The sequence below is a fragment of the Trachypithecus francoisi genome, unplaced genomic scaffold, assembly GCF_009764315.1.
Source record: "Trachypithecus francoisi isolate TF-2019V2 unplaced genomic scaffold, Tfra_2.0 Lachesis_group5, whole genome shotgun sequence".
In the NCBI taxonomy this organism is placed as follows: Eukaryota; Metazoa; Chordata; class Mammalia; order Primates; family Cercopithecidae; genus Trachypithecus; species Trachypithecus francoisi.
The window spans coordinates 10,733,574-10,746,003 of record NW_022681470.1 but is presented as its reverse complement, the minus strand read 5'-3'; the positions used below and the strand labels follow the sequence as shown (position 1 = coordinate 10,746,003).

At 37.7% G+C, this 12,430-nt stretch overlaps 1 protein-coding gene across 8 annotated transcripts in view; it reads left to right on the top strand.

The window, feature by feature from the left end:
* Window positions 1–12,430, top strand: part of RYR2 (ryanodine receptor 2) — an 805,689-nt gene that overhangs the window by 764,316 nt on the left and 28,943 nt on the right. For all 8 annotated transcript variants that reach the window (XM_033200167.1, XM_033200166.1, XM_033200162.1 and 5 more), the window contains 6 exons: window positions 427–513; window positions 1,103–1,321; window positions 2,793–2,923; window positions 4,224–4,266; window positions 5,714–5,847; window positions 9,578–9,638. In XM_033200167.1, coding sequence (XP_033056058.1) covers window positions 427–513; window positions 1,103–1,321; window positions 2,793–2,923; window positions 4,224–4,266; window positions 5,714–5,847; window positions 9,578–9,638 — 675 coding nt within the window. The remainder of the gene's footprint in view (window positions 1–426; window positions 514–1,102; window positions 1,322–2,792; window positions 2,924–4,223; window positions 4,267–5,713; window positions 5,848–9,577; window positions 9,639–12,430) is intronic.

Genomic DNA, 12,430 nt, shown 5'->3' with positions numbered 1-12,430 from the left:
ACTCCTAACTCAGGGCCTCTGCCCTTGTTGCTCCTGTCTTTGACACACTCTTTCAGCAAATGTTTGCATAACCTGCTCCCCTCCTGTATTCAGGCCTCTCTGTTCAAAGCCCACCTCCTGAGATAAATCTTCCCAGACCAGCACCATCTAAAATAGCACCCCTATTACCTAAGCTCCTAACCTCATGTAGTTTTCTTCTTAGTATTTAACGTTCTCTGAAATTATGGGTATGCTTTTTTATTCTTTATCTCCTCCATTGTGGCAGAAATGTTCTCCCTCACTGTTAGGTCTGCAGCGCCAAGAATGGTGCTTGAAACAGTAGGCTTGCAATCAGTTGTTTGGGGTAAATGAATGAATGCTTTATTTAAATTGCAGATTTCAGGTCTTTTGATTCAGTGACCTTCTCCTAATGTTTTTCACCCTCAGAACTATTTTGCTCGCAACTTTTACAACATGAGAATGTTAGCCTTATTTGTCGCATTTGCTATCAATTTCATCTTGCTCTTCTATAAGGTACGTACATCTTTCTGTTTTAATAACTGGTATAAAACTACAAATAGAAATGAATGTAAAGAGTTCACGATGAACATATCTACTATTGCTAGTGAACACGTCTAAACCTATTATGAAATACTGATGCCTAGGCACTGATATCACTGTTATCTAGGAAGGCAAGATTTGTTCCTGAGAAGTAAGAAATGCCTCAACTGAAGGGCATTTGATTTAGCAGAGGGCTTACCCACAGTATTCCCAGCCTAATTTAGCTGAATATCTTACTTGTGATTATGTCTGGGTGTGGCATACCTGTATTATATTACATTCTTTTATAATTAAGAAGAGAGCTTAGCCATCTAATTTTTTTTCTTGCATGCACTGGAATCCTCAGAACTTTTGGTTGAATAAGAATGAATTTTAAAAGTGTGTTCACTACTTGCCTTTGGTTTTTGAAAAGCTATCATTTTTAGCTTTGCTATTAGTCCTTTCATTATGCAGTAACTTCACATTCAACTATTTGCTAAAAAGGCTATATTTCTTTTGTCTTTTGCTTGCAATGATATCCTAGATGCAGCAAATTGACTCTACTTTAAATGCTTTGAATCAGGTCTCCACTTCTTCTGTGGTTGAAGGAAAGGAGCTCCCCACTAGAAGTTCAAGTGAAAATGCCAAAGTGACCAGCCTGGACAGCAGCTCCCATAGAATCATCGCAGTTCACTATGTACTGGAGGAGAGCAGCGGCTACATGGAGCCTACCTTGCGTATCTTAGCTATTCTCCACACAGTCATTTCTTTCTTCTGCATCATTGGATACTACTGCTTGAAAGTAAGATAGTAAGGCACCAAGGTACCTCTGTGTGTGTGTGTGTGTGTGTGTGTGTGTGTGTGTTGCAGGCTGTACTTCTGGGGAAGCAGATTCTGAACTGGAAATGTTGTGTACAAAGTTTCTGACAGAATGCTCCATGAATCAACGTGCTTGGGGCAAATGGAGGAAGCAGGATGGGAGAGGGGAAAGCTGGGCTACTGTAGACACAGCAGGTGCACTCTCCAAAGCTGGGACGCCCCTTCAGGGCTGTCCTGGCCTGAGGCCTTGGAGCCTGGCCATTTTATGTCTACATTGACTAGTCTGCCCTGGGAAGGGGCTATGGCCAATCAGCTGTCTTAAAGTAGCTTTCTTTCATGGACTGATAATTATTCACATAGAGAATTTCGCCTATAACTTGGCCCTGCAGAAGTCAGCTCACCCACCCACTATGTCTCATGGTAATGCAGTGATACTCCAGTATATTAAGACTCACAGAATTACATTGTATCGATCCTAGGAGTCATTTTATTGTTTTGTTATTAGGGAAGTATCCATTGCTATTCTTGGCGGAAATGCTTCATGATTTGTCACACTTCACCCAGAAAATAATGCAGCTTTATCCCTAGAGGCCTGCCAAGGGAACAATAGAACCCAAGATAATCTCTCTGAGTGCTCAAGGCTGCCCATTACCTGTGCAAACCTCTTTATCTTTTCCTAGCAAGGCGCTTTTTCACTGTGATGCCTTTATTTCACTTTCACCATCCTCTGCCTCTGGTTGTAAATCTTGCAGAAGACATTTGAAAAAACCAGGGCTCAGCAAAAGACTAGAATGTAAAGTGTTCTTCAGGAACTCCTTTCCTCCCGTTTATTCTGTTTTATGGGAGTGCATATTCTTGGCTATTTCCAGAGTATCTGTGTCTGTCTGCTATCTGTGCCTTGTGTAAAGTCTGTCCCTATAAAAAGAGGATCATTATGTTCTGGAGATATTTTGACAAACTGACAAAGATTTTTGCTGATGTTGAAATTAAAATGTATCTCCAATTAGTATGTGGTGATCCTGAGCATGAAATTATTCAAGAGGTTTCTCAAATGAAACTGCACTTTAGTAGCATGCATTTGGGAACACTGCTGCGATTGCTAAATTTTATTTCATTCATTTATGTTGAGAGATATATGTAAAAAGAAAATGATTTTGCATAATCATCTTTTCATCTTTGAAGTTTAAAAATGATTTCATTGGTGTAATTATCTATAAGCCCCTCTGTGTTTAAAAACATGCATATGTGTAATATCTATTCTATCTACTGTTTTTCCAAAACCTTCTAGATGCTTCTTCCTGCTTGAATATAGCCGATTCATTTTCATTCAATTTTTACCTTCCTGGAAGTACGCAGGAAATATTTCTTTCCAAAAGCTGTTTTATAAAGATAGTGACCACAAGAGATGCCAGTAAATCTAAACTAATTTTAACATATTTATTTTTCCTGTGTAGGTCCCATTGGTTATTTTTAAGCGAGAAAAGGAAGTAGCACGGAAATTGGAATTTGATGGGCTTTATATTACAGAACAGCCTTCAGAAGATGATATTAAAGGCCAGTGGGATAGACTCGTAATCAACACACAGTGAGTAAAGAATTATATGAGACATTTCTGCACTCACAAATTTCCAGACATGAAAATACTTGGAGTTCCTGCAGATTTGTCAAAAGTTTAGCAGAAGGTGAATAATAGTTCTATATTCAGTCAAGAAAAATCTAAAGACTCAGCGCCGTCAGCCTCCTTAATGGATGTCCTCAATTTTTGCCCTCTGAGTTCTGAATTCCTTAATCAAAAATGGCTTAGAGTTCATTTCCACAGCACTGATGGAACTTCACATCCATTACTCAGCGTTCAGGGATGTGTGTAACAGGAAGTGCATGACCTGCAGGCAGGGTTATCTCATCCAAAAGCAGAGGAAGCAAAAATTATTCATTAAGGAAAAAGTTGTAACATTAAAGGAAAACATATTGAATTTTACACCTTGAATATACCTGAGTTATCAACTTTCAGTACCATCAAGCGGCCTAGCATGAAACTAACTAAATGTTAGGACATGGTGTAAAATGTAAGACAGAAAAACAAAAGCTTTTTCTGTCCAATGATCATTTAGCCCCGTGAGATCAAGATCCAAACTACCAGCTGCTGTTCTGAATATAAATCCATCACAAAAGTGTAATTTTTCACTGTAAAAAGAATTAGTACTGCAATAGTTGTAATAGTTTATATTTACTATTCAAGAGTGAAATCTTTTTTAAATTGTGATTAGTTTTGCTTATTAAAAAGTTATTTGCTAATGGGTTCTGAGTTGTCAAATGGAGATGATTTATTTATACATGATACACGTTTATTCTAAATGCTAAATGCTTTGTTTAGCAATGCTATCATTAATACTAAGTCTAAATAAGTCATTCCCTTTAGGTAAACTCTTTCTTTATGTATTAAGGTGCTAGAGTTGTGCGTTGGTGCTAAGCTCGAAGTTTCTTTGAGGATAACTGGTAGGAAGATTTTTTTTCTTCATAGGAATAACAATGACAGGTTTCTAGATACTTTAATTTTTAAAGGCAATTGATAAACAGGTCTATGTATTGATATGATAAAAACAAATAAATAGCAATACTACCTAATAAATATTCTCATATTCTTCTCCATTAAAGTATCAGCTTATACGCTTTTGTATATATTTACATGTTAATATTTAAAATAATATTCAAATACCTATGATGCAGGAACTTATGTGATGTTAACCAAATTCATTGTAAGTTTACATGGATGGCAGGATATATGTTTACATATTATTTTAAGTATGCCATATATCCCAAATGATATATTATTTGTCATTAAAAATAATACTATTTATTTACTTCTATGCTTTTCTATGTTTTAGGTCATTTCCCAACAACTACTGGGACAAATTTGTTAAAAGAAAGGTAATACTACTTGGAATCCTCTATATTTTTCTTAAAGCACAGTTCGGATTTTAATTTGATGTGATTCAGCTGTAGAATAAGATATCGAGGTATAATTTATCTGCCTATTAGTGTCTCAATTTTTTTTTTTTTTTTTTTGAGGCGGAGTCTCAGTCTGTCACCCAGGCTGGAGTGCAGTGGCATGACCTTGGCTCACTGCAACCGTGTAACCTCCGCCTCCCGGGTTCAAGCGATTCTCCTGCCTCAGTCTCCCGAGTGGCTGGGATTACAGGCGCCCGCCACCACGCCTGGCTAATTTTTGTATTTTTAGTCGAGACGAGGTTTCACCATGTTGGCCAGGCTCCGACTCCTGACCTCAGGTGATCCACCCGCCTTGATCTACCAAAGTGCTGGGATTACAGGCATGAGTCACCACATCCGGCCAAATACGAATTTCCAGAATAGCACATAATGGCCGGGCGTGGTGGCAGGCTGAGGATGGTGACAAGGTTGCAGGTCCTGGTGTTACTGAAGAATTGCTGGGGTCAGGATACTCAGGGGAGTGGGGTGGAAAGATGGGCATTGTGGTCAGAGAGTTGAAGGGTTGAAATCGAGAGCATGGAAGAATGCCACCCCTGTCATGTGCCCCCTGTTAGCATGCAGAGGTCTATGCAGAGGATCATTGGCTGGGGAGTCAGGCATGGCCTGGTTGCTTCCTGGACCCCATCTCTTGCTGAGTTTAGCAACCTTAGGCACATTACACGAAGTTTTCTAAGGTACAGTTTCTTTATCTGCAGAATGTCAATAACATGAAACCTACATATTGTGACAGTCACATGGAATGAAGCATAATTTCTGACACAAAGTATTAATTTAGTAAAGGTCACTCTCATTCCATTTCCCTCCATTTCTTATGCTTTTTTCAGCTCATCTTCTTCCTTGGAATGTCTCCCTCTCTTGAATGAGAGAGAAATCTTATTCCTCAGATAGGTATTATGTAAAATGCTGTGAATTTGTTTAGACCTTAAGCATGTGATCACAGAAGATGAGCCATAAACTAGATTTTCGGTGATTGTTAGGGCAAATATACAGTAAGTATAAAAATGATTATCCCAGCACTTTGGGAGGCCGAGACGGGCGGATCACGAGGTCAGGAGATCAAGACCATCCTGGCTAACACGGTGAAACCCCGTCTCTACTAAAAATACAAAAAACGAGCCGGCGAGGTGGCGGGCGCCTGTAGTCCCAGCTACTCGGGAGGCTGAGGCAGGAGAATGGCGTAAACCCGGGAGGCGGAGCTTGCAGTGAGCTGAGATCCGGCCACTGCACTCCAGCCCGGGCGACAGAGCGAGACTCCGTCTCAAAAAAAAAAAAAAAAAAAAAAAAAAAATGATTAGATGTTTTATACACACATATAGATGTTATTTAATGGTTGAAGCCGACAAAATGCTTTTTCTCATACCCCAAGGTAATGGATAAGTACGGAGAGTTCTACGGCCGAGACAGAATTAGTGAATTACTTGGCATGGACAAGGCAGCTCTGGACTTCAGTGATGCCAGAGAAAAGAAGAAGCCAAAGAAAGACAGCTCCTTATCAGCTGTGTAAGTGTTACTTCGGCTCTATCCTACAGACTTAGATTGAAAAGGGAAAACATGAATACATTTCTAAACTTGTGCACTGATTTCCTTTCCTTTAATGTCAGAAGAATAGATAAGATGAGGAAAACAGAATGTATATAAAGTCTACTTTTACACTTCTTGGTATTTGGAACTCTGGATTCTTTTCTATTAATTTTGGAGGTACCTTTTAATATTAACAAGAGAAAAGAAAGACTATTCCTGTTTTTGACTTAATTTGCCTTCTCTGTCTTTAAATGATCCTTAAATCTAAGTAAAACACACACAAAAACTCAATATATGGCTGATTTCTGGTAATTCCTGTTTGAAAAAATGTTAGTTCCCTTTTCCAAAACATAAGAAAATTATGTAGCCCTTTTATTTACAATGTTCAGAGGAACTCATATTACTTTATTATAATTATTGTATTTTTTTGAATAGCAAAAGGCTTAGTATGTCAGAAATAATATCCCGTCATACTATTACTTGTAAAGTTTACTTCAAACTTCAACACTATATACTGCTTTCGTGGAATAATGTTTTTAAACCAGTTGAGTTGAATGTATCTGAGTTTAAATGTCTCACACACACACACACATAGTGTGAGTGTAGAGATATATACATACATCCATCTAGCAAATTTGATCAACTGAATCTCTGGAATAAAAGTAAAACATGCTTTTAAAAACGTAATTGCTTGTTGTAGTCACCGAATGATTTTGGAAGAAACAATACTTTCTCTTAACATGATTAGGGATGTGATGGTTACTTTGAAAACATGTTTATGGTTCTGTGAAGCAGTATTATTTTCTTAGATAATCTGTTACCTAGCATTAAAAAGATAGTTTGGTTGGCCTATCTCATTGGTCATATTGTTTTTATCTATCTGAAAACTTATTAGCGCTACTTGGGTCTTTAAAGTTAAGATGAACTTGTTTTTGAACTTCTTGTTGAAAAGAACTTAGATCAGCAAATGTGAATTAAGGTCCAAAATATTACTTGAGTACTCTAGGAAAACAAATGTGTATTTAAAGGTTGTGCCACTGCATGTACAATCGAACACAGATGAGCAATCCTTAGGACCTGTGTCCCTTATGTTAGAAAAGTATAAAAAATATTTATCATATGAAACAAGAACTAGGGTGTGAGTGAGGCTGAGCATCCCACAGACATTTTCAGATCCTTAATAAGCAATACCGAATTGAGTAGTTTTACTGAGTTATGCATTTTCTGTGGTCACATTTGTGACTCTAGAAAAAAAGTCTGAAAAAACAGAAGGGAAGTTTAGGCTGCTTTTCTGCTGTGAAGAAAGTTTTAAATTGGCATAGTTTTCTACCATTATACATAGTAAATGTTTGTAAGTTTGACCCCTAGCAATGTACGAAGAAGTTCATATAGCATTTAACACCTTTACATATGGAGAATAAAATTAGAAGCATCAAGTTCTGGTAACTAATGTACAACTACGAAAAAGATTTACATATAATGTCGCTTTACTAAAGCATTTAGGAAGGTCAGGTTTTAAAAGATTATCCGATTTATATATGAACCCTATCTTAATGTGAACATTCAAATACAAGGATGATTTATATATTTATTTATCAAACACATAAGGCTTGGTATGTGCACCTTTAAATAAGTGGCCAGCTCCATTTCTGGGGGTGGAAGAGCTGCAAGCAGTCAGAAAGTCTGCATTTGTGTCCTCATTGGGGAGGAAAGGAGATCATGTCTCAAAACATCTAGCAAAACTAAGCTTCCTGGTTATAGTTTACCCTTGACTGGAGCTTTAGCATCCTCCCGCCCCCGCGACCAGGAAGACCGTGTCCTGATTGGCTTAGCTCAGCCATGGCCCTGCCCCAGGGGTGGGGTCATCCTCACCCAAACAGCGTGGCTACCACTTAAGGGTGAGAAATGAGTGGGGTGTGCTGCTGTGTGAAATTGATGGTACACTGTCACACTAAAGTATGCTAGAGATGGAAAATAACTCTTAAGAATAATTTTTAAAATAAAATAAGAAACCACCATAGGAAATTCATACATCCTGATATAAACCGTTATTTTGTTTTAGATTGCTTTAATGTAAAATAATTATGCTCTCATGCAAATTACTCCATTTTTTTCTCCCAACTCTTCCTTTTTTAATTTAAGAAAAAACATTCTTATATTGAAACCTGTTATAAATATTTGTGGAACTTTTTTTTAAAGGCTCCTGTGATAAAATTAATTCTAGTTCATAGATAACTTTATTTCTTTAAGGATAAAATTTTTTTTTAAATCCTGTACTAAGTTAAATGAGCCTTAACCCTTAGTGAAAAAAGTCTCCGAAAAAGTCACCTTTGATTTGCACCTACTTATCTTAGCATTTATAATTTAAGATTAGCCTAATTAAAAGAAATGATTAAAGAAGGCAATAAAGACTAAAACATTAAGTCTAGAGAAACCCTTTAGAAAATAATATTGCCATTATGTTATAATGCATTATTTCATATCAATTACTTAGAGCTGGAATATTGGAAAGGTTGGCAAAGTTATAATTTCTAGCCAATAAATCAGTGGCAAGTTCTGAAAAATGAAAATTAACACGTATATTTTAATATACGTGTTTGTAATCTACAAAGATCACAGATATTTACTTTAGGATTTATTCATTCAACATATATGTATTTAGACATTCAGTGTGTGAGCTATTATGCATGGAACTGGGGAGTTCACAGACTAGTGAGAGAGGCATATATCCACATACATGCATATACCAGTACCCACAACTGTAAGACAATGTAGGAAATAATAATAAAAGGAATTGGCTACAAAATGCTATGAGAACTGAGGGGAAGGACTAAATTCCTGCGCGATGGAAAAGGAAACAGAGAAGGTGAATTTTCTGGAAATGAAGTAAAAACAATTTAAAAGCCCTTTCATTTATAAAATAAGATAGTTGTAAAATAAATGTGTATATTTATGCTAGCTTTTATTATTTGAATCAAAAGTTACTCTGTTGGCATACCATTGCAAGTGCATATAAAAGTTAGTGAGGAAATGTTTGATGTGTACATATGTTGGCCAATTTAGTACAGTTTCAAGGAATAAATGTTATATGTAGCTGGGCACAATGGTGCATGCCTGTAATCTCAGCACTTCGGGAGGCCAAAGCGGACAGATCACCTGAGATCAGGAGTTCAAGACCAGCCTGGCCAACATGATGAAACCCCAACTCTACAAAAAAAAAAAAAAAAAAAAATTAGCCAGGAGTGGTAGCGCATGCCTGTAATCCCAGCTACTCGGGAGGCTGAGGCACGAGAATCGCTTGAACCCAGGAGGCAGAGATTGCAGTGAGCCCAGTTTGCACCATTGCATTCTAGTTTGGGTGACTGAGTGCAACTCTGTCTCAAAAAAAAAAAAAAGAAAGAAAAAGAAAAAATGTTAATAGTGAATGTAGGAAAGGAAAAGGTGAAAAAGAAAGGACTATTTTTAAATAACATAAGACTAAGGTGATGGTGTTTTGGTTTCCAAGATCCTCTAAAAACACATCATGAAACTCTAGGATACAGTGTCAGAGTTGGCTCTCAGCTCCTCCCTTGGCATCTGGGATAGAACTAGTTTCCTTAGAAGGTTTCCAAGTCTTGTGCCATTGAATGTGAAGGCCGTCATTCAGCTCTTGCCAGCCTATGAATCTTTGATTAATGTGCATAACTACACTTTCTTTTTGTCATTGCAGACTGAACTCTATTGATGTGAAGTATCAGATGTGGAAACTAGGAGTCGTTTTCACTGACAACGTAAGCCTACTTCATTATCACAAAAGAAAATGCACTCTGATTCGATAAGTCTGTGGGAGTTCTGTAGATGGAAGGATGGTTATTTAGAAAATGTTTCAAATACCAATTCATTGCAGACAGACCAGATCTGGAGAGAGAGCCACAGAATGATATGATTAACGAGCCCATCTCTCATTCCATTTCTTTCAATAGCCGAAACATTAAAATGAAAATATATTTACACAAAAGAAAAACTGAGATGCAGACTTGTGAGTATGTTCATTAAGGTTTTAATTGGGCAATGGCATACTTCAGTTTTATAGATGTTAAAAAGAAACTCCTAAATAATTTTCAAAGAACATTAATTGTGCTAAATTTAGGTTTTCTCCAAATTAAGTACATTAAATTATGGAGTTTTTTTTTAAATTCTCCTTTTACCAAATATTCTTTGGAGACTAAATATAGGGCCCTAATATATATCCAAATAAAATAGAAAAAAAAATTACCTATTACTAAAAACCGCCAGGTGTCTCAAGATTTCACTCTTTAATTTTAGCACTGACTTTTGTAGTTAACATTAGTTCCATTCTCCTATTTAGAAGCCTTTGATAGCCCCCAAATTCTCCTGCCTCTATCCTTACCCCTTCCCTCATCCAGCCATGGGCCCAGAACTCTGGGTGTCTTAGGAGCATTCTCTAAGAGTTCAAAATCATGTCTTCCAAGTATCTTTTAGAACTATAAGCTATTAATACACTATCTTACAAATAATTTCTCATCCAAATGGAAGCAACTCCTCTAAATAACAAGAGGGCATCCTCAACTTTGGCTCTAATGGGCATTTTCCATTCAAGTGGCCAGTCCATCTTAAGTTCTGCCTGCTAAGCTCAATCTTCCATGCCACAATATTTGCAGAGCCCACTTTTGCCCAGATGCAGCTTCTGCCCAGATGCAGCTTATCCATAATATTCATCTTGCTATGTATTTTTTTGTCCTCTAGATAACTTAAGCACGGATAGATCCAGGATGGAGTCTTCCCTCAGACAGTTTTCTGCTACCTTAGTAGGCTTCTGTCCACCTGCAGTTTCATGGCTTCTGTTTGGCCCATCACCTCTCAACATGTATTCATCCTTCACTATTACTGTGTCTCTCTGAAGCATGGACAGGGTTACCAAATGAAATTCAGAATTCCTAGTTACATTTAAATTTTAGATAAGCAGAAAATAATATTTAGCATAGGTATGTCCCAAATTACTTCATGGGACATACCTAAACTAAAAATCATTTATTCTTTCTCTCTCATTCAGATTTAACTGTGCAGCAAGCACATATGTAGACCACACATGCACCTTTGGCCCAGCTTGTCATTTAGTTCCTTACTCATCGTATGCCCATAAATTTTCCTTTTCCTCAGTCTTTGCGTTTCTTAATGGCTCATTAGATTAGCTCCATCTGAACGTCCCATGGCACATTTTCATCTTCCTTCTCCTCTGCTCCTCCCCTCCAGATCCAGTCTTCAGTCTACAATTTTCTCTGTTAATATTTTTCTTCTTCTTACTACCTAAGCTTAAGTTATTCATATGGACTCCTCTTCTTTCTCCCTCCAAAGCATGCATTTGATTATTTGCTGAATCTTGGTCCTGTTTGTGTCCTCTGTAATTCTCCCTTCTTATCCTTACTTTTGCTGCTTTTGTGGGCTCTGGTAACGTCATCCTGGGGCTTGTCCAGTAGTCTTCTAATTTAATGGCTGTGCCACTTACAGTGTTTTTAGACAATAGCTTAACTGGAGCAAGCTCACTTCCTCATATATAAATTGGGGCTAAACATGCCTATTCATCAGAGATCTTGCTAAAATAAAAAAGAGACCATGTGTGCAATTATATTGAACATTGACCAGCACTTAGTAGGTGCTCCAGAAATTTTCCTAAAATGCCATTTTTCATAAACCATTATCCTTCTCATGATACTGCAGTGGCACTCAAGCTCCTGTGGGGTACACAGATGTCCTTTAACTTGCCCTCAAGCCTCTCCAACTCTGTCACACTTTTCCAGCTTGATCTTGCAAAACAAGAACCCACCACTCAAACCCAATTTTCCTTCCCAAGCAAACTCTGCTTATCTCAGTGTGCTTTTTAAAAATGCTATTTTCTTTTCTGCCACTTGACCTCTAGCTTTAGTTCCACATGGTCCTTGAAGTCCCTTTCCTAGTTCAGCCCCCTCTTTTGGTTCTCTGTGAAAGATTAAAATATCTTACAGTCAAAATGAAGGTGTCCGCCCCTTCCCCAAATGGATAGCTTCTGACTCCACCAGCAAAACATCCCTTTTGCAACAAAGACTGTAGTCCCATAAGTAAGAACAGCCACCATGTTTTTATTCAGCATTAGTCCCGGCCCTCCCCAAGAAGTATATTCATTTTCCAGCCTATGTGAATAATCAACATTCATTATAACCCAGGAGACTTCTACAACAGAACCAATTGTATTATTAGGTGTACTGTAGCTTTCAGTGACGTCACATGGTATTTGGGTTTCTCCTCGACTTACTGTGGCTCATGTAAAGTGAGATGCTTGGTTAATAAAACACTTCATGTAATTTCATAACTAGTAGGTCTCAGCAAACACTGATTTAGTGAGTGAATAAATGAAAAGCAAAGAAGGGAAGAAAAGGAGGGAGAGAAAGTGACTGGTTCTTTGATTGGCTGTAGAGCAAGGGTTCTTCTCTACTGGGGAACAGTTTTGTCTCCTAATGATGTTTGGCAATGTCTGGAGATATTTTTGGTTGTCATGACTCGGGGGAGAGGTGGGGTCGGTGCTGTT